The sequence below is a fragment of the Liolophura sinensis genome, chromosome 8 (assembly GCF_032854445.1).
Source record: "Liolophura sinensis isolate JHLJ2023 chromosome 8, CUHK_Ljap_v2, whole genome shotgun sequence".
Lineage (NCBI taxonomy): Eukaryota > Metazoa > Mollusca > Polyplacophora > Chitonida > Chitonidae > Liolophura > Liolophura sinensis.
Genome location: NC_088302.1, coordinates 32,048,504 through 32,073,220, shown reverse-complemented (window position 1 = coordinate 32,073,220; position 24,717 = coordinate 32,048,504). Strand labels below are relative to the sequence as shown.

At 38.1% G+C, this 24,717-nt stretch overlaps 1 protein-coding gene across 1 annotated transcript in view; it reads right to left on the bottom strand.

The window, feature by feature from the left end:
• The window catches only part of LOC135472872 (solute carrier family 4 member 11-like), a 48,669-nt gene that overhangs the window by 11,066 nt on the left and 12,886 nt on the right, over positions 1-24,717 (bottom strand). The window contains exons 3-14 of the mRNA XM_064752577.1: positions 14,754-15,237; positions 11,595-11,629; positions 10,013-10,217; positions 8,807-8,888; positions 5,780-5,903; positions 4,413-4,625; positions 3,756-3,837; positions 3,013-3,135; positions 2,564-2,677; positions 1,711-1,843; positions 1,251-1,324; positions 319-514 (exon numbers count right to left, since the gene is read on the bottom strand). Of these exons, the coding sequence (XP_064608647.1) occupies positions 319-514; positions 1,251-1,324; positions 1,711-1,843; positions 2,564-2,677; positions 3,013-3,135; positions 3,756-3,837; positions 4,413-4,625; positions 5,780-5,903; positions 8,807-8,888; positions 10,013-10,217; positions 11,595-11,629; positions 14,754-15,228 (1,856 nt within the window). The 5' untranslated portion in view covers positions 15,229-15,237. The remainder of the gene's footprint in view (positions 1-318; positions 515-1,250; positions 1,325-1,710; positions 1,844-2,563; positions 2,678-3,012; positions 3,136-3,755; positions 3,838-4,412; positions 4,626-5,779; positions 5,904-8,806; positions 8,889-10,012; positions 10,218-11,594; positions 11,630-14,753; positions 15,238-24,717) is intronic.

Below are 24,717 nucleotides of genomic sequence, written 5' to 3'. Positions count from 1 at the left end.
TGATGCTGAAACTAACACTTTCCCGTGAGGATATTATCCTACCTCCCAAATGAATATCAAAGCACATTTCTAAGCTCCAGAGAACTGTCACAACTAGTTTTAGGTCCCTTAAGATTATGTGCAAACACTAGTGTCGCCATAGTAGCCTAGCTAATCATACGATGCTATTCATTGATTTGTTAGGTGACTGGTCCTTTTAGGCTGACAACACTGGTGTTTCCGGACAATCGTAAGCACCCTAAGGCAACAAACAAGGTGCCGGAGTAGGAATCACATGATTCTAGTTCCTGTTGCAGAATCCATGAACTAAATACCTACGTTTTTGTGAAGTTGAACAAAGTGACTCCGATCCAGAGAGTTCCAAAGAGCAGGAAGAGGTAGAGCATGCTGACCTCCCTTTGACAGCCTAGTTCCTCGTGTAGAGTGTCATTAGGAACCACTGCTGATATGTTAGTGATGACTGAACTGTTAGCTGCACTGGAACACCCTGGACCATTGTAGAAATCCTCAAAATCTGCAGTCAAACAAAAAACACAGAAGATGTAATAAAGGGTAGGCACAGCTTCAGCTAGAGATTAGTATGGGCAGGTGGGAATTTGTCATCGCCTACCTGTAACACTATCTCCTATAAGTATGTATGTATGTATGCTTAGATTTTACCTCATATGTAACAATTTCGCATTCAGATGACAAGTTATTCAGTGTGCGTCAATATATTGTGTCCTCTTGTTGCAGGACGAGTCCATGCCTCCAAAGTGCTGCTGTCACTAGTACAAAAGTATCATGCCAAAGACACCCGACATGACACACAATTCAGTCACATTACCAGTTTGGTTTCCTTGCTCAGTGTTCACTATAGCAAATGGGCTGGGTGATATTTGCCACCGTCTATCTACTATGAACATAAAATTGTGCCGTACATGGAAGGTCAGTTTTCACTACCTATTTGTCAAGTTTGTTAACACTGCCCGCAAAGAAAACAGGTAAGCTTTAATTTATATTGTCACTGTCTATTTATTAATATTGTGCCTAGTAGAAAAGGTGCAAGCGTTTTCTTCACTGCTTGTTACATTAAAACTGTTTCTTACATAAAGAAACATGACAGCATTTGTAATGGGAAATATGAAACTACGAAGACTATTCTGTGGCACTTATGTATACATGTGTCGTAAATAAAGACCTTGTAACTTGTAACTATGGGTCTCTAATGGTTTTTATCAGTAAGGTAGGACAAAGCAAAAGTTACTTACTGTGGGCAAGGTCTTTAAAAGCATCAACAGAAAATGCAATCGAGATAAAAAGAGCAAAGATTTCCTCTGACGACCTGTAAAAGGCCACACACAAAAAAATATAGTAAGTTCAAAGATGTCAAAACAAAACATAAAAAAAAAAAAAAAAAATTATTTCATACCACCTCATGTATATTTGGGCAGTAACTACCCAAATACTGCCCTACATTAAGCAGCTCATCTTCAACAGTTAAAAAGGCTTGAATTTAATATTTCAGATGTGCTTTTGTAAAACTGTTTTCTGTGTCTTTCTACAAATTCCCTTACTCAAATATTCATACAATTCTAAAATTATGAAAATATGTTCAAACTTTAATTGATAAAATTTATCTAAACCTTCCTTTCAGGTGAGATTTAATGAGATGAAACAAACTCTTGACACTTTATAGACACACGTTACAGGTGCATTCTGTACACTTACCGGGTGGAAAACTTCATCAAGACACTCAGTCCAAAAACTGAGTAGAGAATGAGAAAAAACGTGTTCCACAGCCCAACCATGCAAAACATGGCGCGGAAATCCAAGTCAAAGTCCTCACTGATACTGTATATAACTGAAAGGAGGAGAAAAATACTACGTACCAATCATGAATATGTACTGGACTAGAATTGCATACCAGAAATGGGAGACTCTCCAACTATGAGCTTCGCCAAATCGCAGTAAAAATCATCGTTTTCTTCTGTGATATTGCAGTGCTTGTGTACTACATAGGTGAGTACACAATTCGCAGGCAGAATGGAGTCAAACAAGTTCCCCATTGGTTACAACCTAAATGCACATGTAAGAATGCAGAAATCATAAAAACCATCAACCCACACAAATACTAAGTTTGCAACCATTGAAAACAAGAGTTTCAAACCTCATGGTAATACCCATTATGATAGAAAACCAGGTTTGGCGTTGATGATCGAAATACACATGATTATTCTATTTCAAACTCTTAAGTGAAACGGTTCCTCAAATATACGTGTACCGCTGACCAAAAAGAACCAATCCAGCAAAAAGAACCAATCTAGCAAAAAAGAAGGAATAATGTGTTTCAATAGGCTTCAGCTAAGGTGGCACAGAAAGAAACTGAACAAATTTTAAAACTCTGGATGAAGTAGTTTTGTAGATATATATGTATACAGTGGTAACATCAAAGAGTTTAGAGACTAGACAGACAGACAAATGGCGGGATCGTGCAAAATAATAATACAACCCGTAACATGAGCACATAAAAAGTCTTCAGAAATTGAAATGAGACTGTTTGTAGTGGAAAGCCAACACTTACTCTTTGTGTAGAGGGCCAGAGGTGCTGTGGTAAGTAGGACAATTTGAGGGGTGCCCCCTACCACAGCAAAGAACAGACCTCCAATCACCTGCGAGTAGAACACCTTCTCCACATCTGATAGCAAATAAAACAGAAACCAAGACAGTTAAAGCCAAGAACATGTAATGGGGGATTCCTTCAAGCCAGTTTTGACGTAAGTCAAAAGTTTAAATAAAATACACGTCAAGGAGTAACTAATTGTACTTAAAAACATCAATTAAATATAAAAGGTGACCATGCAACACTCCTCAACTACACGTGTAACTGAAAACACTAGAATTCAAAATGCAAAACATGGTACATTTGTTTTCTTTTTTTTTTTTTGAAAATGAAACCTTGCATGCCCTTTTGCCAGGAGATACAGTATGCATACCTGATTATGAGTGACCCTACACACGTTCGATACTCACTCAGATAGTGTTTGGTGTTGTTGTCGTTTAGCACACCAAACGCAATGCTTGGCAGGACACAGGCAAAATACAGGAAAAATGTTGTGGATACTGTTTTCTGTACAGACTTTGGTCCAACAACACCTTAATGATAAAACGTGTCATATAACATCTCACAATGGAGCATATTTATAGTATCTGTGCCAACACATATAGATCATCATGATCTAGAAGCCTCTCACCAATGCAGTCACTGTGAGTTCAAGTCCAGCTCATGCTGGCTTCCTCTCCAGCCGTTCATGAAAAGGTCTTCCAGCAATCTGCGGATGGTTGTGAGTTTCCCCTGGGGTCTGCCAGTTTCCTCTAATCATAATGCTGGCCACTGTCATATAAGTGAATATTCTTAAATACGGCATAAAACACCAATCCAATTAATCATGAAAATGAGAACAGAGTATAAAATCACCTTTAATTTCATGGAATTTGTCACCAACTATAAATTTACATATACATATATATATATATATATATATATCAAACAAATAACATATATTTTACTCATATATCAAACTATTATGAATAAAATGCTTGTGAATATTTATCTATTGACCTATTGTGCATTCATGCATAAAAATAAGCTATTCTGAAGCAAAACGTTCAGCTTATGGTGATAACCTTGGAACAGGTGCATGGACATGTGTAAAAAAAAAAAAAAAAAAACAAAAAAAAAACAAGAAATAAAAAAATAAGCAAGTTAGATGTACCATCTTTGTAGTCTGCCCAGTAATGTGGGAGGCGCCTCTGGAGGTCCTCCTTGATCCCTGTCCCTACCTGACATTTGCAACACTGAAAAAGGAGCAGATGATTCACTTACCTTTATATACATACATATATGTACTCATATACATATAAATCTCTTCTCTGATTCAGATCCTGTGTAAATCACCTATAATTTCAGATATTTTTGAGTACACCTACATGAAGTATAGCTGAGTAAACTGAAATCACCCTGGAGAGCAAGATTTGGATATTATCACTTGCATGTTAGACTGTTTACAGGTCAATCCTTGTACCGATATGTACTGCACTTCTTCAACCTTTTCGCATGTTTGCAAGGTGTTTATTCCCGTTTATTCTGCAGGCATTATTCTGTGCTGACAAATACAATTATACTTTTTGTGAAGCCCTAAAACTGGCTAATTTCCACCAATGTGCGCACGAATTCCACTGAAAGTTGCTCTTTTCATATGCAAAAAGGTTGAGGAATTATTGTATATTTACTATTTGACAATCATTGCTTGACTACAATATTCTATCAATCATTGAAAATTAACCACATTTCCATGGAAACCCAATACCTAAATCAGAAACCTAGGATGGGTTTGGAAATTTTTTTAAAGAAACCAATGAAAAGTATGCACCTTTTTTTTCTTTTGTGTGAGTGCCTCTTCATCCAAGGTCATGTTCTCCATCTTGTGCTCAGACGATTTCTTCGCAAGCTCGCTAGTACGTGTCATGAACCTGTTCTGGAACTCCTCCTCTGTCCTGGCATCAAACAGATCCTGACGGAACTCAATGTCAGAGAAAATCGTGGCAAATGTGCGAGCAGTTTCCAGGTCAGTTTTTGTGCTTTTCTGAAAGATAAACAAAAAAAATAATTAAGTATGGCGTTTTCTTGTGTGCAGCATATGTCATGCCTCAACAGGTTTTCCACATTTTGTTGCAGATACATTACATATATCCTACGTTGGTGATGCACAGCAGACTGTTTTTTTTTTTCAGAGTAAGGCAGCATCAACTATTTTGTGTTTTACAAGCGAGGCCAATAAAACCAAAAATCCACCTTTTTATTTTGTTTGATCTTGATATATTTTTGCTTTTTCCTGTTTTAAAAGGCTTGCCAATCAACATGTAAATATGTATTTCAACTGCAAAGAAATTGCTGCCATTATTCATATTTCCAAAATGGATTTTAAGTTTTTATTTTTATACCCTTCTCCGCCACTTGAAAAAAATCTATTCTACCCATAAAACAACAATTAAATTGTGTGGCCTAACGCTTTAATAAGCATTGCACTATGTGTGGTAGTATTATGTATTATGTTCAGCAGTCAACAGATTTTGTTTGTTCGGTGTTTAGTACTGCTCTTGACATTATTTCAATGAAATCCTTGTACTCGGCTATTAGCGTATTGGGTCCCCCACCCTATATGTTAATAGCCTAGCCTACCCTAGTACATGGATTGGGGGTGGGGGGATGGGGGTAGTATCTCAGCACAAATTTGAGGGCCTCGGTGGCTGTCTTGGTCCTGGAAGCTTGTGCCTCAGATGGCCTGTGAAGTATTCGAAGCACTTTTGAGGGAATACAATGAGAAATTATTACAATGCAGATCAACATTGCATATCACGTGTTGTTACAATATATATATGTAGTTTGAGATATTCCAAAACCAGTTTATCAAAGTTCGAAGAGGCTCCCCTCATTTTAACTGTTATGGGGACCTGCTCCCAATGAATGCCTTCCATCCCCAACACACCCGTTCACCCCCGTCCTCCCCCCTACCCCCCCAACATTGCTGCCCCAGGCACACACCATGCTGTAGACATTGGATAACACATAATACCGTCACAGACATCTGTTACACAGAGAACCTATAGCTCTATCGTGGGTATTCCAGGACTAACAAGGCCAGATTTGAGCCATAATACACTCCATATAATCAACCAATCAATCAATCAATCAATCAATTATTCTACGTTGACAATTTTCTAATAAACCACGACTCACTTCTTTAGTAGGGGCCAGAATTATAATAACAAAGAAAACTTCCTGGCATGTCCAGCCCAGGTTAGCAGCATTTTTGAGGCGAGCGATGCCCACATGACGAGTCTGGAGAGACGGGATGCTAGCCCTGGAAGGATAAGAAGCAAAGTACAATGTGAATGTGTTCATCAGAAACTTAGCAACAGCGACAAAGATGTCTCATCCCCTGTGTGGATTATCTCCTCAAACTACCGCACTAGTGCTAAAGGCATGCAAATTCAGAAAATCTGGTCAAAATCACATTCCAATCCAACCAGAAGAATTTTGGACTACTGTTTTTACAGTATTTGCTAACCCATTCCCACCCTAACAAAGAACATTATTAGTACATTCTAAACCAATGACTGTTGTATTTGAACACTGAGCTAATTAATGATTATACAATTTTCATTGCACATCATCTGAGCTTAATAATTTAGCACAAAATGGTTTTTGGCAAAAGTCTTGGCTGCAACGAAAATGCCACATCTGTTCATTTCTCAACAGACATTTTGACTTTTTTTTATTGACGTTTAAAAGGAAATTTGGTCTAAAAATCATTTGCTCTTTGATCTTGAAACATTACTCTCTGGGTCTGTAGGTCTTATGTGACATCAATCAGAAATGAAATCTTCTACTGAAATTCAATGAGGATCGGGATACAAAGAAGGTTCTGCAAATAGCTTGACTGTAACTTGAACACAACATTAGATTGTAACTATAAGCGGCCATCATAACAATGCCTAAGTCATTTCACCCATGGGGGTAACCGAGTTTTTATTCCATAAATAACAATAAATTGTTCAGGGTTAAGAAAAGCGGATAACACTATTGGAGAAACTATCTGAGAATGGGCCTCAAAAGTTTCGTGATTCTGACCTATCAATCTTTAGTCCCTACGGGTAAATGTAATGTTGATCAGGGTTGTGAATAGCATTCCTGGACAGCCAGCGGAGCCTGAGTCCAATGTGTTTACAAAGCAGAAACAAACAACAGAAAAATAGGTCAGATGGTGTTTTCCCAGTCAAAATTGAATGGAATATGTGAAAAGGGATTCATGTTTGATCCTTGTCTAAAAAGTTCTTTATGTTCCATGTAATGAAGTACAAACCCGATAGAATGTGGGCAGTGGAGTGTGGGGAATAATAATTAGCATAAAAAAAAAATCTGAGGGAAAATACATAATTCACAATTTACATACTACCTTATTAATGAACAAGTACAAACATAACAAAAAAAAAATGACCTTGTTTTTCACAAACTATTAATCTACCTTGGTTCAATTTTGGTACTAAAAGCTAATCAGGTAGCTAGATGCACATGGAGGTATCATTACTTTGAAATCAAAAAATCAAACATTAAGATTTAGGTAGTACTTTGACGTACATACTGTATGTTCATTTGTCCAATGATGAGAATTAAGGTTACAGGGCTGGAGTGACAGGATTTGATCTACTTTGGCAGGAAGGGTGCTCTGTTTAAAGCTCTAATTCCTGGACACATTTAGGCGTTGCTGAGAAAGCAGTCACCCGTGGAAGTATACAGCCTCTAGGTGGAGGAGGCTGAATGAAGGACAGGCTAACAACGCTGGTTGATGAATTACCTGGGTTAAGTTCACGAAGCATTCAGGGCTTAATATAAAAAGGTTGGATTCACCCTGAAAGTACTCATCTAATCTTTCTATGATGTTTAAACATTTGGGATAGCTGTTGATTATCAAGAGTTGTTACATATTTGATTGAGAGACAAAAAATAAGATCAAATGCGGTATTTAGATGTCCATGTTAAAATACTGTCCCGTCTCAGAGAGATGAAAGATACACAACACAATAACAAATATGTGAACTGGTATAATGAGCTCATTTGAATGTAGGTTAAAGAGCATTGTTTGGTCTAATTCCTCGACAACTTGTTTGTCAACAATTTCATTCAAAAGTTTTTTCATAGCTCTGACTGATTGTAAGTATAACTCGCAGTTTTTTAAAAAACGTCACTTCGATTTTCAATGGAGGTAAACATGAATATCTTGGGTTTCAGAGATCTCCCCGTACATACAGACAGGATGTTAATAATACATGCACATAAGATGGATTACGATCAATGATTTACTTTTGCATTGATCTTTTCCTTATTCAGAAGACCTAAGCTGATGGCAGGATTAATGCCAAATGTATATTACTGTATGTAAGCAGGTATCTTTTTACCTACAACAAGTTTGGTATGTCATTCTGTCAAATTTTTGACATTTTAGCTTTTGAGTGAGTAAGTGAGTGTGTGCTTGGGGTTCAAGGTCGTACTTAACAATTTTTCAGTCGTATGACGACGAAGGAGTCCTAAGAGTGCATGTGATGCACCTCCTGGCTGCAGGACGGATTTCCACCACTCTATTATCTAGTGCTGCTTCACTGAGACGCCTTACCGAAGGCAAGTAAGCTGCCCCACCCAAGCCATTATACTGATCATAGCTTTTGACGTGGACCATTCATTTTACACAAACATAAGTGCGAGATGACATGAAATTTTTGAAGGTTACCACTGCTATTGTTACTTTTAAATTCACAGAATTTACTACACTGTAACCAATTCAATTTGACGCCATTGTTTGTTAATACATCGGGCTGACAAAACTGAAAATCCCATCAGAAAATACATGTACCTTCATTTATTTACAGTTTCTTAAATTAGCACAGACTCGATGCAACGATAGTATTGTCACAGAAAATATTTCTAGCAACCATATTTTTTGAATTTTATTATGTTAATTTTTAGACACATTAATCATCTGTTGGAACAATAAAACTATGTTTGAACCCAAATGTGTTCGATGCTACTGAGTATAATACTGCCTACAACAGTCCAACTTTGAAAGCAACCACATCTCAGAATCCAGGAGAAATGAGTAATTTTGTCAGGGACAAAACTTTACGTCAAAATACTCTACATCAGATTATGATTAGGACTTCAATTCTTTGCCATTGGTAGAGAACAAGCACCATCAGGTCACTGTCTTACATTGATATGATCCAGTTTTGTTCATAATCCAATCCCCCATCTGTGAAACTTGCACCCTGGATGGTCTTACTCAACTGGTGAACTGGAAAAATGAAACAAACAAGATGTAAGGAATATTTACAGTTGATAAGCAAAGCAGAAAGTATTTCAATACAATTTTAATTAATGTGCATAATTGGAGATTTAAGTCTTAATGCAGTCATTCATGGATAGCACATGTACATATCCTTCTCCTTATACTTTTTCAAAGTTGGGAAGTGGAAGCAAAATTCTCACAATTCTCATTTATTTTTGTGCTACCGTTTCCAGATACATGTATATTAGTTACAGTTTTTCTTGATATGTGTTATTTATTTATTTATTTGATTGGTGTTTTACTCCGTACTCAATAATATCTAACTTATATGATGGCGGCCTGCATTATGCTGGGAGGAAACCCACAACCATCCGCAAGTTGCTGCAAGACCTGCCAGAGAGGAAGTCAGCATGAGCTGGAACTGAACTCACAGTGACCGCATTAGTAGGGTAGCTACTACCTGGGTCATCGCGCTGTTGGCGTGCTAACTCCCTCGGCCACGGGGGTTCCTTGATATATGTTCAGTAATGCAGTTTTCTACATGCAGTCACCTTTACGAGAGAGATAATTTAAGGACAATTTCATTTATTCATTTTATCGTTGCTTAACTTCATACTGAAAAAAGGGCGGTGCAAGGGTGGAGAAAATTAGATTTCCTGGCATAAACCACCAACAAATTCCTGTGGAACAGTCCTACAATTGACATACCATAACGATATGCACACCAAGTCGAGGAAAGCAAGTGGTCTTCATGCAAAGGATTGGGCTAACTGTCACACAAGTACATGCAAGTCCCCTAGTCCCCATAATCATTGAGAACACGGAAATCTAGAAATTCCTTGTCTAAGGCTGCGTCTGGTGTTTCCTAGCGATTGAAAGTAAAGTGCCTCTTGCCATTAGACCAAGGCCCAGTCCCAATCTGTGCTATTGATTTATTTATTTGATTGGTGTTGTACACACTAAACCCAAGTAGAGTATAGTTACAAGACGGGAGCAGCATTATGGTGGGAGGAAACCGAAACCTACGACCAATCCCAGACTGCTGGCAGATCTTCCCACGTACAAGAAAGAGGGAGTGGCATGAGTTGGACTTGAAATCACACACGTTTTGTTAAGTCAGCGGGTGTTACCTCTGTCGTGGGTGAAGAGCGCAGACCTGGCCTGGTCAAAGCAGTTCTTGTTCTCGCTGGAGTCCAGCATCTTTTGTAGGATAGCGTTGACAATCTCATCTGGGCTGCTCTCTTGCAGGTCTATCAGCAGTGCCATGTTGTTCAGGTATTTCTGCACATCCATAGCTCCACGAATCTCTTTACCAAAGTCTTTACTTGGTAATTGCTTGACAAAAAAAAAGAAAAAAGAAAAAAAAGAGAAATGACCAGATATTCAAAACTTTATTTATATAGTTACGTGGTAGACATATGAAGTGCACTTTAATAGCTAAAAGCTACCTAGCATTAAGTTCGCTTCATGAAACTGGGGCCTGGCCCGGGATCACAAAGTGATTTTAGACTTACTGTACCTTCTCAATAATTATAGACACTCGCTAATTGAGACATATTGAAAGTAAGCGGGTAGATCAGAGAAGTCTCCCGCGAAGCGCTCACCACGGGTGACATCGCCGTGCCAGCTGGCCCGACTAGGGCGTAGGCCTACCCTGACCTATAAAGACAGCCTTTCCTGACAGCTTGTACATGACAACTCACGATGTCATTTTTCAATATGCGCGCTTGTTTAAAAAGGAAAAAGATAAAAATATTGATAGCAGAACATCAATCTAGTGAAAATATGTGTTTGCTATTTCCTTCCCCAAACACTTACCATGCTGCTTTTCGGCTTGTGTTCTACAAACTATGCTATCCAATATTTAAAGCCGATGGTTGTGCGGCATTATTTATAGGGAAGCATTCAACACCACACAGCATTAGGCTTTATATTCGCACGATTGTCTTGAATCTACTCACTTCCACTACACTCGTGCATGGGGTCCATACAAGTATGGAACATGGATGATTGCCGTTTGACCATTGAAATAATAATGCTTCCCCTTGCATATGTGGATAAAACACCCATGACTTCAAGGCAGACTTTCCATTTATTACAGAACACGTGTCTACTTTGGCAGGGATATGACATAAATCTGACCGTCAGAATATTAGGTCAGTTTAAAACTGTTTCAAAGGTCAAAATATTGCTTGACATCATAAATTCTTGGTAAATTATTTTCCAACAAATTTCAGCAAAAATAACAGAAAGGAATAAATCAAATTTATTGATGAAAGTTTTGACTCAAGTCTAAGATCGCTTTTGTCTTGATGGGGCTTGATGTTTAATGGTGTGCTTAAGAATTTTTCACTTAAAGTTAAAGTTACGTTAAGATAAAAATGTCCAAACTTTTCACCTGTGGAGCAAGTTCAAAGTTAACAATGGTGGAAGGCAATTCACCTTCAAAGAACTTCATGCAAGAAAACATTAATGGCCCTGCTGTTAACTACTTATGGCAACCTTGGCTTTCGAGACTGGTGATGGGAATTTTGAAATCGAAACTGAACCAACAACTAGGGTGCTACACTACAGATATTAGAGGGCAATCATTCATGCTTATCCATACTGGGGAAAAATCATTTCTAATAAGTTAATCTAATAAGTTAATCTAATAAGTTAATCTAATAAGTGCATCTGTATGTCTATGGAAAATATCACACATCTACCTACCTCATGTTTGGAGTAAACCAAATTGATGTCTTCATCTGAAAGACCAAAAAAATATTCAGGATAGAAATTCACAAGTTTTATTTGAGCCAGATAGTAACTGAACAAAAACCTTTCACATGTATGTACCATAACCATACATTAGCTGGAAGATGGAATTAAGCCTACTGCAGTGGTGTGTATAGTTTTGGATGAATTTGGGGGGACCAAAAATTTCATATTTAAAACAAGTAATCCTAAGGCATTTATTTATTTACTTAGTTGATTGATAATTTATGCCAAAGTCTTGAATATTTCGCTTATAAGACGGCAGCCAGTATTAGAGTGGGAGGAAACCAGGCAGAGCCCGGAGGAAACCCATGACCATCCCCAGGTTGTTGGCAAGCCTTCCCACGTATGACTGGCGAGGAAGCCAGCATGAGCTGGATATATACATATTTGGAGCATTATTATACACCTACTAGTATAAAGTCTTATTAAACACTTGCAACACCATAATGTGACATCATTTGTTGAATGGCTAGCAAACAGATGTCACTTAATCCTTTTTTATTTATTTATTTATTTTGATTGGTGTTTTATGCCATACTCAAGAATATTTCACTTATACGACGGCGGCCAGCATTATGGTGGGAGGAAACCAGGCAGAGCCCAGGGGAAACCCACGACCATCCGCAGGTTGCTGACAGACCTTCCCACGTACGGCCGGAGAGGAAACCAGCATTAGCTGGACTTGAACTCACAGCGTCTACATTGGTGAGAAGCTCCTGGGTTTTCACGCTGTGCTGGCACGTTAACCAACTGAGCCACGGAGGCCCCCAATCCTTTTTTAATAACACAACATGTAAACACGGACATGAATACAGAGTTGTGGCAATGAGTGCTGGTTCAAACAAACCCTGTGGACAGTTTAATTTAATTCACTGACAATGATGGGTAAACAGAGATTAAGGGTCCACCAGCATATGGAGCATAACAAAAAATTAACTTTCAAGTCTGCTCTTTGTTTAGTCAACTGTAAAAGTCTATTTCCCTTAGGGTAGAATGTACACATATCCACAATAGCCTCATCTGTCACATCTACACATGTACATGTACTCAGCATTTAGTATTTTGTTTATATACTAATAGCCAATTAAAAATTCTCATTATCAAATACCCGTGAAAAAAAAACAGATGTACCTCGCACCAATCAGTAATTTATCCAGTTCAACAACACATGATAAGAATCAAAAAGAATCTGACAGCATTGTTGCATGAGGCATGCCTCACCCCTCTCATCACATCTGTCCCCCCACCCCCACCCTTCCATAAGCCCCATACACATTTCTTCTTCTCAGACAATAACCATTCTAGCCCTAAGGACATACAAGAAAAAAAAAAAACAAAAACGATTAAGGCTGTCATCTATGATCCATTACAGGGAAAAAAAGTCACAAACTGACAGTCGCTGACATTCTTTCAGCGGTGCATCTGAGACTAAGTTCTCCACTGTAAAAACATAGCCAGATATCCTAATACTTGACAGTAGTCAATGACAACATCCTGATGTAGTCCCTGCAGTTGTGTACCTGTCAATCACCCATATATAGTGTCCACTTCATATTCAAGTACGGATTTGCAAACTAAGAAGTTGGATAAAAAATGTTTTAGATAGGGAAACAGAAATTATGGCCAATAAATGTGATGAAAATTTTGAAGTGTTGACTCACACATCACTAATTTATTCAACTTTGCATTTTTTGTCAACTTTAATGCCCTTCAACTTAACGCTTCCATTCATGTCAACACATCTGTAGCCAGGTCAACTCACAATCTAAAAACACCTCTCAGCAATGAACTTAAAAGTACATGTACAAGCTCCCTCACTACAACTCCAATCCTCGCTTTATATGTAATTAGCATTAAAGCTTCATCTTAACACAAATCTTCATCTATCAGTGAACTATTAAAACATAAATGTTTCATCTCAACCTAAATTCTCACTTCACCTAACAATGATCTCAGCCTAAAACCTTGCCTCAACCTAAATTCTCACTTCACCTAACAATGATCTCGGCCTAAAACCTCGCCTCAAGCTAAATTCTTACTTCACCTAACAATGATCTCGGCCTAAAACCTTGCCTCAACCTAAATTCTCACTTCACCTAACAATGATCTCGGCCTAAAACCTTGCCTCAACCTAAATTCTCACTTCACCTAACAATGATCTCGGCCTAAAACCTTGCCTCAACCTAAATTCTCACTTCACCTAACAATGATCTCGCCCTAAAACCTTGCCTCAACCTAAAACCTTGCCTCAACCTAAATTCTCACTTCACCTAACAATGATCTCAGCCTAAAACCTTGCCTCAACCTAAATTCTCACTTCATCTAACAATGATCTCGGCCTAAAACCTCGCCTCAAGCTAAATTCTTACTTCACCTAACAATGATCTCGGCCTAAAACCTTGCCTCAACCTAAATTCTCACTTCACCTAACAATGATCTCGCCCTAAAACCTTGCCTCAACCTAAATTCTCACTTCACCTAACAATGATCTCGGCCTAAAACCTTGCCTCAACCTAAATTCTCACTTCACCTAACAATTATCTCGGCCTGAAACCTTGCCTCAACCTAAATTCTCACTTCACCTAACAATTATCTCGGCCTAAAACCTTGCCTCAACCTAAATTCTCACTTCACCTAACAATTATCTCGGCTTAAAACCTTGCCTCAACCTAAATTCTCACTTGACCTAACAATGGTCTCAGCCTAAATTCTCACTATCACCTAACAATGACAGAAACCTAAAACCTGGCCTCAGCCTAAATTCTTACTTTTCTTATTAGTAAGCTTTACATAAAAGCTTTACCTAAACTAAAATTCTCATCTTATCCATCAATATAACAGTTCCATCTCAAGTCGTCGGCTTACCGAGACGTATAGCTGAGCAAGCAACTCAAAACACTGTTTAAATACGGAACTCTGACTAACATTAGCAAGGTCTATTCCCCTTCTTATATGTACCTGTCAACAACTTTACTCTTTCATGACATACTTGTTCTAAGTCCAAATATCGATTATGTTGCAATTAAATGTCATCATCCCCAATATTTCCATTTCATGAGAACAAACATTAGGCCATGCTAAAATTGTTGTAGCAGACGATTGTCAACATACCCAAAACTGTATCAACATCATCAAAGTTCAGACTGCTCATGGAGATGGTGCTGGTAACGCGATTATATTTACTGCCGTTCTCGTCAGGATTGTTGCTATTAGAGCTTCCATGTTGCGTGCGTGTCGCTCCGTTCTTCTGTCTCATGTTGATATCAGGGGACAAGTACTTCGTTTGACTGTCTGGTGGTTTAGAGCTGGGGCTGGTAGGACCATTGGAGTGACCATTGGGGGCCTTGGTGTGACCGTTGGGGGCCTTGGTGTTACCATTGGGAGCACTGGTGTGACGGTTAGGTTGACCATTTGACTGACTGTCATATGGGGGTGGGTCAGCGCTCATCCCCTGATCTTCCTGCCCGCTGAAGCCTAGGTTCTCATAGCTTGGGCTGGATGGAGGATCCTGGTCAGGTTCACTGATGTCAGGGATACGCTTCATCTGGACCAGCTGGGCTGGCTCCGACTTCTCATCTTTGTCCATAGTAGTGATCTGAAAGCAGATACAATCACAGACAATCAAACTGCAGTCTGGAAAAATTATGGGGGAAGCTGTTCTGAAGTGTAACAAAAATTAAAGTGTGCATTCCTTCTGTCATGTATTTATTTATTTACTCATCCATTTGATTGGTGATACAAGTAGATGTATCCTAATTTAAACCCCACCCAGAATTTAAAACAAAAATTTTTCCACTGACATTTGCCGTTGGCCAGGTTTATGGGTTGAGAATTTCAGCTAGAACCCACAGGGAAACCACAATCATTCACTAGGTACTGTACGTAATTAATCTCCTGATAAATTCTCGTAGCTGCAAATCAAACCAATGAGAGCAGGATTTGAACAATGTGACCCCAATGTTCAAAGGCCAGGCTGGGGGAAATTTTGAAAGCCATATTTGTACCAGAATATCGAGGTGTAAGCCTCATTTTAAGTTTAATATACATGCACGTATGAACAATACCTGGCGAGCTGGAATAATAAAGTTGCCAAAACCTAAGCACAAAGACATCATTCTGCTTTCATTTCAAGAACAATCATATTCTCACTAGCTATAGAAGGCAAAATGTGCAAGAAAAGCAAGATTGTCTCGGGCTTTTGTGATGTAAACTTCACAACCAGGAAGATGTCATTTTGTCAAGTTTTGAAAAACATTGTTTTCAGATGAAAAACAAAAACAAAGAAACAAGGTCAAATAATGAGCAATTCCCCCCGCCCAAAAGACATAATTTTCTCCACACATGTACATATTCATAAATTACTTCCAGTCTTTATAACACAAAACATGCTTACACGTATTAAGCTCACTTTATTTTCAGTATGTATAAATACATTTTCAGGTGCACGCAAAAGTACAAAATGATAATTTTCACACCTACAATTAAGTTACTGTGATAATATCAATGAATACAACTTTACATGAAAACCTAAAGTCGCCCTATAAGATGGGTCATTTGAAAAATACTAATCTTTAGGTGAAATATACCTTAAATTATACCTACAAGCGAGCCTTGGCCATTTGACCAACAGCACATAAAGGATGTAGACAAAGGATCTGTAATAATGCTGTCTTCACATGCTTCTATCTACTTGTGGATGTGAGGAGCTACACACTACATTACTGGACCTTAATGACAGCAGTACAATGACACAGGAACAGGATGTCCTGTAGTTTAGCTGGGATAACTCTATTGACAACATGGACTAGCTGGCTGTTTGCCTGTGTAGACAAGTATAAATTATACAGTATAGCCGCATTAGATTCTTTGATTGAAATGAAGAGATGAGAGTACATTGAGGCTAATTACATGTCTAGATTCAGAAAACACATGCAGAGTGCCTGTGCACTTGAATAAAATCATTCATATTAGTTGAAATCCACAGAGGCTGAGTGGCTAAAACTTTTTTTTTTTCGTGTCAAATGTCCGTACAATAATACAATACTCTTTCAATTCCAAAAAATGCTGCTTATTTCTGCCTAATGCTTTCATTTGCATAGAGCAATTACTTCATGATTTATTTGATCTCGGTTTTATATTATTCTAAAGACTATTTCACTTTTGGGGGGGGGGGGAGATAAATAAACAACAGCTTTCACCTTAAGGGATATATGAAAGTCAAACACTGGGTTTTTATTTCTTAATACAGAGAATATGATATGGCCGAACATTTAGAACTACAATAAAGCTGCTCAGCTTTCTTCTTGTGGCATAAACATAGCTTTAACCTATAGCTTAATTCCTAAGGCTCCAGATGTCAATCCGAAAATTAAGTAGCCTGTTGCAGTGATGGGGGAGAGGCCGAATTGGGGCGCTAAGCTGCTCCTGGATTCCTAGTATGTTCATTGATAATGTCATTGATAAAGTCAATGATAATGTTTTTACAATATTTCCTAATATTTCCAATGGAATATATGCACATAATAAACGAGTTATTAAGAAAGATAAAATATGTCTCAAAACTGAACATTTTTTCAGCATATCATTCTTCATTCTCCTTAATGCCACATCCTTCATTTTACAGTAATGTTTCACATATCCTTTCACAATGCCCCTACGTACATGTATTACCAAAGCCTTCCCACTGGATAAAATAGAAGGTAATTATTGATGCTATTGTAGTATTAAAAAATAGAATACAGCAATACATGCATATCTGTGTGCATGTCAGTTTTCTTCGGTTTGTTATTTTTCCTACTACCACGCATGTTAAAATGAATACACTATGCTTCTTCTGTGTGAATTTGCTCAGATCTAATACCTACAGTACCCCACTCCTGACACAACCATCTCCACTTCTTGGCTAATTTTAACACTTATCAAGTGATACAGGTGCTAAGAAATGTTTTCTACTGTGAGGCCATTTTTAGAGGATACTAAGTTGCTTTAATATTTGCAGTCAAATTTTTAGAAGCTTTACCCTCTGGAAGATAATCACACACAATGGCTAATTTGTCAGTGTACATGTGCGTGTCCTTAAATGTTTATCTGCACAAAAACCAGTCTGGCCTACCTTCCGTAAACCCATGTGGCATTTCAACGTATTGACACTTCCGCCAGCTGACAGTCAGGGAGGCATGCGTTCAATGTAGCGTACATTTTGCTCTCAACTGTGACAACAAACAGGTAAAAGTCACCTGTCACTGGTCAAAGTGCACTCGACCACGACCAGGTGAGGAAGTCTAACTTAATAACAATTACTATTATTAGTGATAATTTCACAGACCGATACCTGCAGTTAAGATTTACGGATGTCTGGTTTAAATTCAACAGAACAGGTTATAAATGCCTGATACGGCTTGATATTAAGGACCACACAGGGGCTAGAAGGTGGTTTCAATCTCGATTGCAAATTGTGTACATTATAACACTCTTATCTCACCAAATGTGACAAGGTGAGCGGAAATAGATAATTGAAAGTCAGAATGACAATAAATGCTGTTTTTTTTTTGTAAATGAAGAACAACTTCAGATTCAAGTGAAGTTTTTACCTTGTACGTATCTTCATGTTTGTATTGATGAAGGGCTCAAATACAATTTAAATTAATGGAAATTACCAAGAAATTAATCTGTTCTGTCATTTATCACGCGGCATAACTGGCTTAAATTACCAGCAAGTAATAAGAAACAAAACATTGCCACAATTCTTGTACAGCCCTGATACAATGCCTTACAGCTGATCACAAAGAAATATCTGGAGAGATTGGACATTATTATAAAGAAAAGAATAAAATAGAAAAACTGCACCTACATTCATGGGACATATGTATACAAATAGGGAAAAGTTTGTTTGTTTCTTGCTAAAAATGGGATATTTATACAATTAAAATCAAGTGAGTCATATTTCCCAAATAATTTTGTTATTTATTTATTTGATTGGTGTTTTACGCCGTGCAAGAATATTTCACTTATACAACGACGGCCAGCATTATGGTGGGTAGAAACCAGGCAGAGCACGAGGGAAACCCATGACCATCCGCTGTTGCTGGCAGACCTTCCCACGTACGGCCGGAGAGGAAGCCAGCATGAGCTGGACTTGAACTCACAGCCACCACATTGGTGAGAGACTGCTGGGTCATCACGCTGCGCTAATAAGATTCAACTGTAGGGTTACGGTAATAGAAGAGACCTATTTAGACGATCGCGACATATGACATGTGATCTCATACATGTAGTACATGTCAGACATATTGATCCGATTTTCAATCTTCAATACAACAGCTCCATCTAGCCAGCTGTTTCTTGTTTTGAGAGTTCTGGTTAATTACACTCCAGAGCAATCAGACAGAGGGCCTACTGGAAAGGACAGCTGATAATTACAATGGCTGCTCTTATAACAGTTGTAGTTTGACTGCATTTTGTCTCTCTTAAGATATAATGCATAAGCCTGAGATTGCACATCTCAGATTTCTTTAATTCCTGAAAATCTCTGACATAATCAGTGATTAGAACAGTTTCAAGGCTAGTGCCGGTTCATCGCTAAAAAGTGAAGAAACGTTTTACTACACAATGTGACCTGCAGGAAATGTTAGGCAACTGTTTTTAATAACATTTAACATGGCATCTGAAAAAAAAAAAAAGTTCACAAGAAGTTATGCAAAGCAGATTGAGAATATCAGAAGCACCACCATGTTATAAATTGGGCGTAAGTTGTTTCTATAAGCAGCCGTTTCCATGGATGTCACCCAAACTGTGTTTTGGCTCTTATCCATATGAGCATGAGGGTAGGAGTGATGTGACATCATGTTTCTGGTTTCTATACCCTGACTAGTGTATACCATATGGCCTTACAAGAATTAAAATGTCATTTGTACTAAATTACTAAACACATTAGAGCAAAATGGCCGTTCAAGTCTTTTTCTATTTCTCTTCTACAATAATTAAGGTTATATCATTTCTTGCCTTTTCTATTAACTCTATTTGCACGAAAAGAATGCTAAGGGAATAGGCCTCAGGTACTTACAGTCCACCAGCGGAATCTTGGTTTGTGCAGGAAAACAACACAAAGACATTTTTTACTGTACAATCTACATGCCTTGCATACGAATTAACCTGTTATATACAGATTTTCACATTAACAAAACACATTCATATTAATCTCATGTCCAATTTCTCCCAAACCATATACATGTAATGAAGCATTTTTCCTGATTAGTTTCCGAAGAGAATTTCTTCTCCCATATTTTCCCCAGGTTTTCCACAAATACTCTACCCCCAGGTCATGCCAAACTCTGATACCTACTGGAAAATAATGTTACGAAATTTCTGACGTCAGCTCAGTGGGTGCATATGCAAGTATTGGCCTGCACACCAGTCTGCTCTTGATGGATGCTAGGAATGGGGGGGGGATGGGAAGGGCATGCAGTATTAATCAAGGGGAGCACAGTTATTAACCCCGATTTCCACATAAGAGGCCAGTGTCTCACAGGCATCTGAAAACAAGTCTCTTGGGCGTCTTCCTACACGTACATATAATATATTAAATTACATAAACACCTGTTCTTATTCCAGGTCATGTTATTCCATCCACGATATTTCTGCCAGGCAATCTGCTACCAAAATGGAAAACGACCACGCCAAAACAATTTGTTACTGGCCTGAGGTTTCTCTCTCTTGATGTAGGTGTTAAGGAAACCAAGAATTTGTCCTCGATATAATTTGATGGAGAAAAAAAAAAAAGAGAATGGTGCACAGCATAAAAATGTCAGAGAATCATGAGCCTTGAAGCATTTAACCCAATAGCTGTAGTCTTTATGCAACTTCAGCTTGCCTTCATATGTTTGCATGTAGTGTTTAACCTGTTTCCTGCAGATACATACATGCATGAAAACAAGCTGTCTTCAATGCTACATGTAAATAGCAATCTGCTACAAAGAATCTGCTTTTAAGAAAACAATTTAACTTGTTTTTGATAAGAGATGCAAACAAAAAAATTAAAAAAAAAAAAAAAAACCAAAAAAAAAAAACCCTATTAATTAAGTTATATTAATAATATAAAGAAAATTCTAACAGGGGAGAAAATTTGCTCGTGCTTGTGTACAGCTTCCTCTAGGGCGAATCATGAGATGTTCATGCATAAATCATTGGGTGTAACATTGTTTTCACATTGGCAACATTTTCTTCACTATGTCAAGGTCAAACCGCTTTGATGGCATCCTGGAGGAAAATTCCAATTTAAATTTACACTTCAAATACCATCAGACGAAGATTTCTCCCAAACTAGTTATACATCAATTCATCATAAATAAAGGCTTTGATCTTTTGATCTTGTTTATAAATCAAAATTTGAATAACGTGCATTTACACAGTATTTGAATTTAACATGACCTATTCCTACCCACAGGAACTTCTATTTCTGCCAGCAGCTTTAGGTAACCTGTTTTGAACACGAAAACATAATGCACTGGGAAACTGCATACATGTTTACTGGATATGCTTTTTTAAGAAAGTAAATGAAAAGGCATTTTAACTTACTTACGTACCTGAAACAATAAATGCACATTCTCTTTCTCCTGAAAGTCACAATGAGTACTGATACTTCATGTGTTTTTATCTATTTACTATTTCATTGTTGAGTAATGTCATAATCAAGAATGTCCAAATCACACAACTTTAATCAGGTTTATTGGTCGAGGAAGCAGGAGAGCCCAGGGTACCACTACACAGTTTCCAGCCATACTGGAGTAAGACAAGTAGTCTTCAATAACAGAAAACTGAACAAGCGGACTCCACACGTCAGGGTTCCTATCGCAATGAAAGCATGGGAGTGTCCAAGGCATGGATTGATAATACGACACATGTCGCTAGAATATAGCTTATATAACACTACAACATAGAGCTTAAATAACTTATTGTATTTGCCCTGGAATTTCCTCCTGAAAGAGTGCATTTTTAGAGGAGGTCACAAAACATCGCAGTTGGTACCATATATACTCAGATATTACCAGTAGGGACATCATCCTATGCCTTCCCAAAAAAGCCAATCCAAAACCCTTTCACTCAGAACTCCCAGAATCTGGCATACTGTAATTCTTCAACCTTTTTGCATGTTTGCAAGGTGTTTATTCAAGCATATTCAGATGGCATTATTCTGTGACGACCGATAAAATTGTACTTCTTCTGAAGCCCTGAAACTGGCCAATCCGACTAATGTAGTTTTACCTAAAAAATCAAATTAAAAATGTGCATAAATTGCACAGAAAGTTGCTCTTTCATGTGAAGATGTTGAGGAATTAGGGTACTGAGTAACTTTGCCATGGAGGAAATTTTATGTCAAACACAGTTTTTAAATACTTATACCCGCATATGCTTGAATGTAAGTATGCCTCCTTTGTACCTTAATACTGTACACTGTACAAGGGTAATCAGTCATTGTTTAATATTGTACTACAAGTTTGGCACGTGTATGCAAAAATGCACTTTAACAAGCACATAAAGGCGTTAAAATGATATTTTCGATACCAACACTTCAGAACAAACTTTTTGGTTACCCTATAAATCCATCAGAATCACGAATAATGTGTCACTTGAAAAATGCTAACTTTAGGTGAAATGCACTATCACTACAAACCACTACAGGTACTCTGTTGTACGCACCAATGTTTACTCAACTGAGAACATACTTGTACAGTACCCATGTAATCTGGGATAAAAGATTTAACAGACATGGTCCAGACTTTATAAGCTAGGTCACTGAGGTCTATGGAAAGTCAGATTGTCGCAGAGTGTAACATTTGTTACACCTACATGGTCTTTTCACTCATACAATGGTCTCCAGTCAGGTGTGTAAAATTCTCCCAAGTCTTGCTGGTGTCTGACATGAAAAAGGGTGACGGGGAGCCTTGACAATCTATACCCCCGAGGCACTACCTCAGAGGTACTCACAGTGTAGCTGTCATTTGTTGGGGTAACCCACACTATGTGGTCTGATCTTAATAATTTCTGTAAAGTAGAGGGCGCACAAATGAAAAAAGTAAGATGAATAAAAACAAATAAATATATTAATAAATAGAGACATAGGGTTAAGGCAAGAAAGTGCTGGCAGGAATACACTTTACACCTGGAAACAAATGCAAGATGTTTTCCAGGAAAACAGTGAATTACTTGGAAAAATAGGCATCTTAATAAAGTTCACCTGGAAGACATTTTTAGCAGATAATCTGCTTATTGTTCTCTTGGTTGCCAGGAAATACATCTAGTGAAACTGCATCTAAAAGTTATTTGGTTGTGGGTTCCCCACGGGCTCTGCCCAGCTTCCAACCACCATAATTCTGGCCCGTTTCCTCCCACCATAATGCTGGCCATCAAGACCTAGCTGAACCCTCACTCTGTTTGACAGCCGAACCCCAGGGCTAGCTGCACCCTCACCCTGTGTGACAGCCAAACCCAAAGGCTAGTTGAACTCTAGCCCTGTGTGCCAGACAAACCCAAGAGATAGTTCAACTCTAGCCCTGTGTGCCAGACAAATCCAAGAGATAGTTCAACTCTAGCCCTGTGTGCCAGACAAACACAAAAGAGATAGTTCAACTCTAGCCCTGTGTGCATTATGGTGGGAGGAAACCGGACACAGCCCGGGGGAAACCCACGACCATTCGCAGGTTGCTGAAGGACCTTCCCACTTACGGCCGGAGAGGAAGCCAGCATAAGCTGGACTTGAACCTACAGCGACCGCATTGGTGAGAGGCTTCTGCGTCATTACGCTGCGCTAGTGCGCTAACCGACTGACCCACGGAGGCCCATTGCACTGTGAACATGGTAAACCTGTTTACTTGTGAAAAATCACACAAAAGCAAAGTCTGTCAAAACCATCCAGATCACAATTTCATAAAACTCAGAAAATACTAACAAAACCGGAATTCACATGTGCTGCAAACCTCCACTATACAACACAGCTACAAAGGTCAAGTTTTTTCCAATATTTAACATCTGTCAACAAAATTTCAGCGCATCATGAATCAGAATATAACTATTGTACAAGAATAAATTTAAAAAAAAAAAAAAATTTCTTTTCAGCTTTTCAGATCTGGCTCAGGAGGGAGTACCACTGCACAGCATCGTAGTGAAAGAGATCATGTTTGTATGAAAACTACACGTAGCACATACAAGTATCTAACAAGCTAATACTACAATTCTGATGCAAAAACAAAAAGATCATAATGATATAAAAATAGAAAAAAAGGGTTGCAACAGTGCTGTGCAAGACAATGTCTTTTTTTTTTAAGATCTGCATTTGACTGTCAAAATCCATTGTATGGTAAATCCAAGAAAACCTTTTGTCATACATGTACTTACCAGAACATTACACGTGCATCAGTAAGATTCCAGATGGCCAAAAACGTATGGACCAATCACCAAACAAAACCATCTTCATAATTTGAAGTCCATAATTAGAACCTCATATTCTGAAGTCAATACACTCTTGTACATGTACATCTAACCAGTTTGAAGTCGATATAAATATATATAAATCTCCATAGTTTATGTAATACATTCGGGCACATGCATGTACATGTAACTTCTGTGGAAGAGTGTCATGATTATTTTCGGTTACTACAATACAAAACACATGCCACTACAGGACATGTGACACTGGTGGAAACTGGGACCATTATGTATACAATAGTCCCAGGTGGAAATAAGGAAAGACACACTGATCTTAATATAAAGACTTATAAAGTCATCAAACACATTAGTGCAAAATGTACTCTAAATACCTTCCTTTTTATTTTGATCGTTCTTCAATATATTGAATTAAAATATTCAAATATTTCACCTTGAAGATGGGCTATATAAACAACACTGATACCGCACGTAGACTGCCCAATTACATTGATATTCATAAGCTATTCTTCCTGCATTTGAACCATCTACTAAAGAGTCACACGTTCTGATGAGATCATGCGTTGACTTTAAAAACTCAAGCCATTCTCCAACAGAAACCACATGTATGTATACATGTAGCTCTACCTGTAATGGC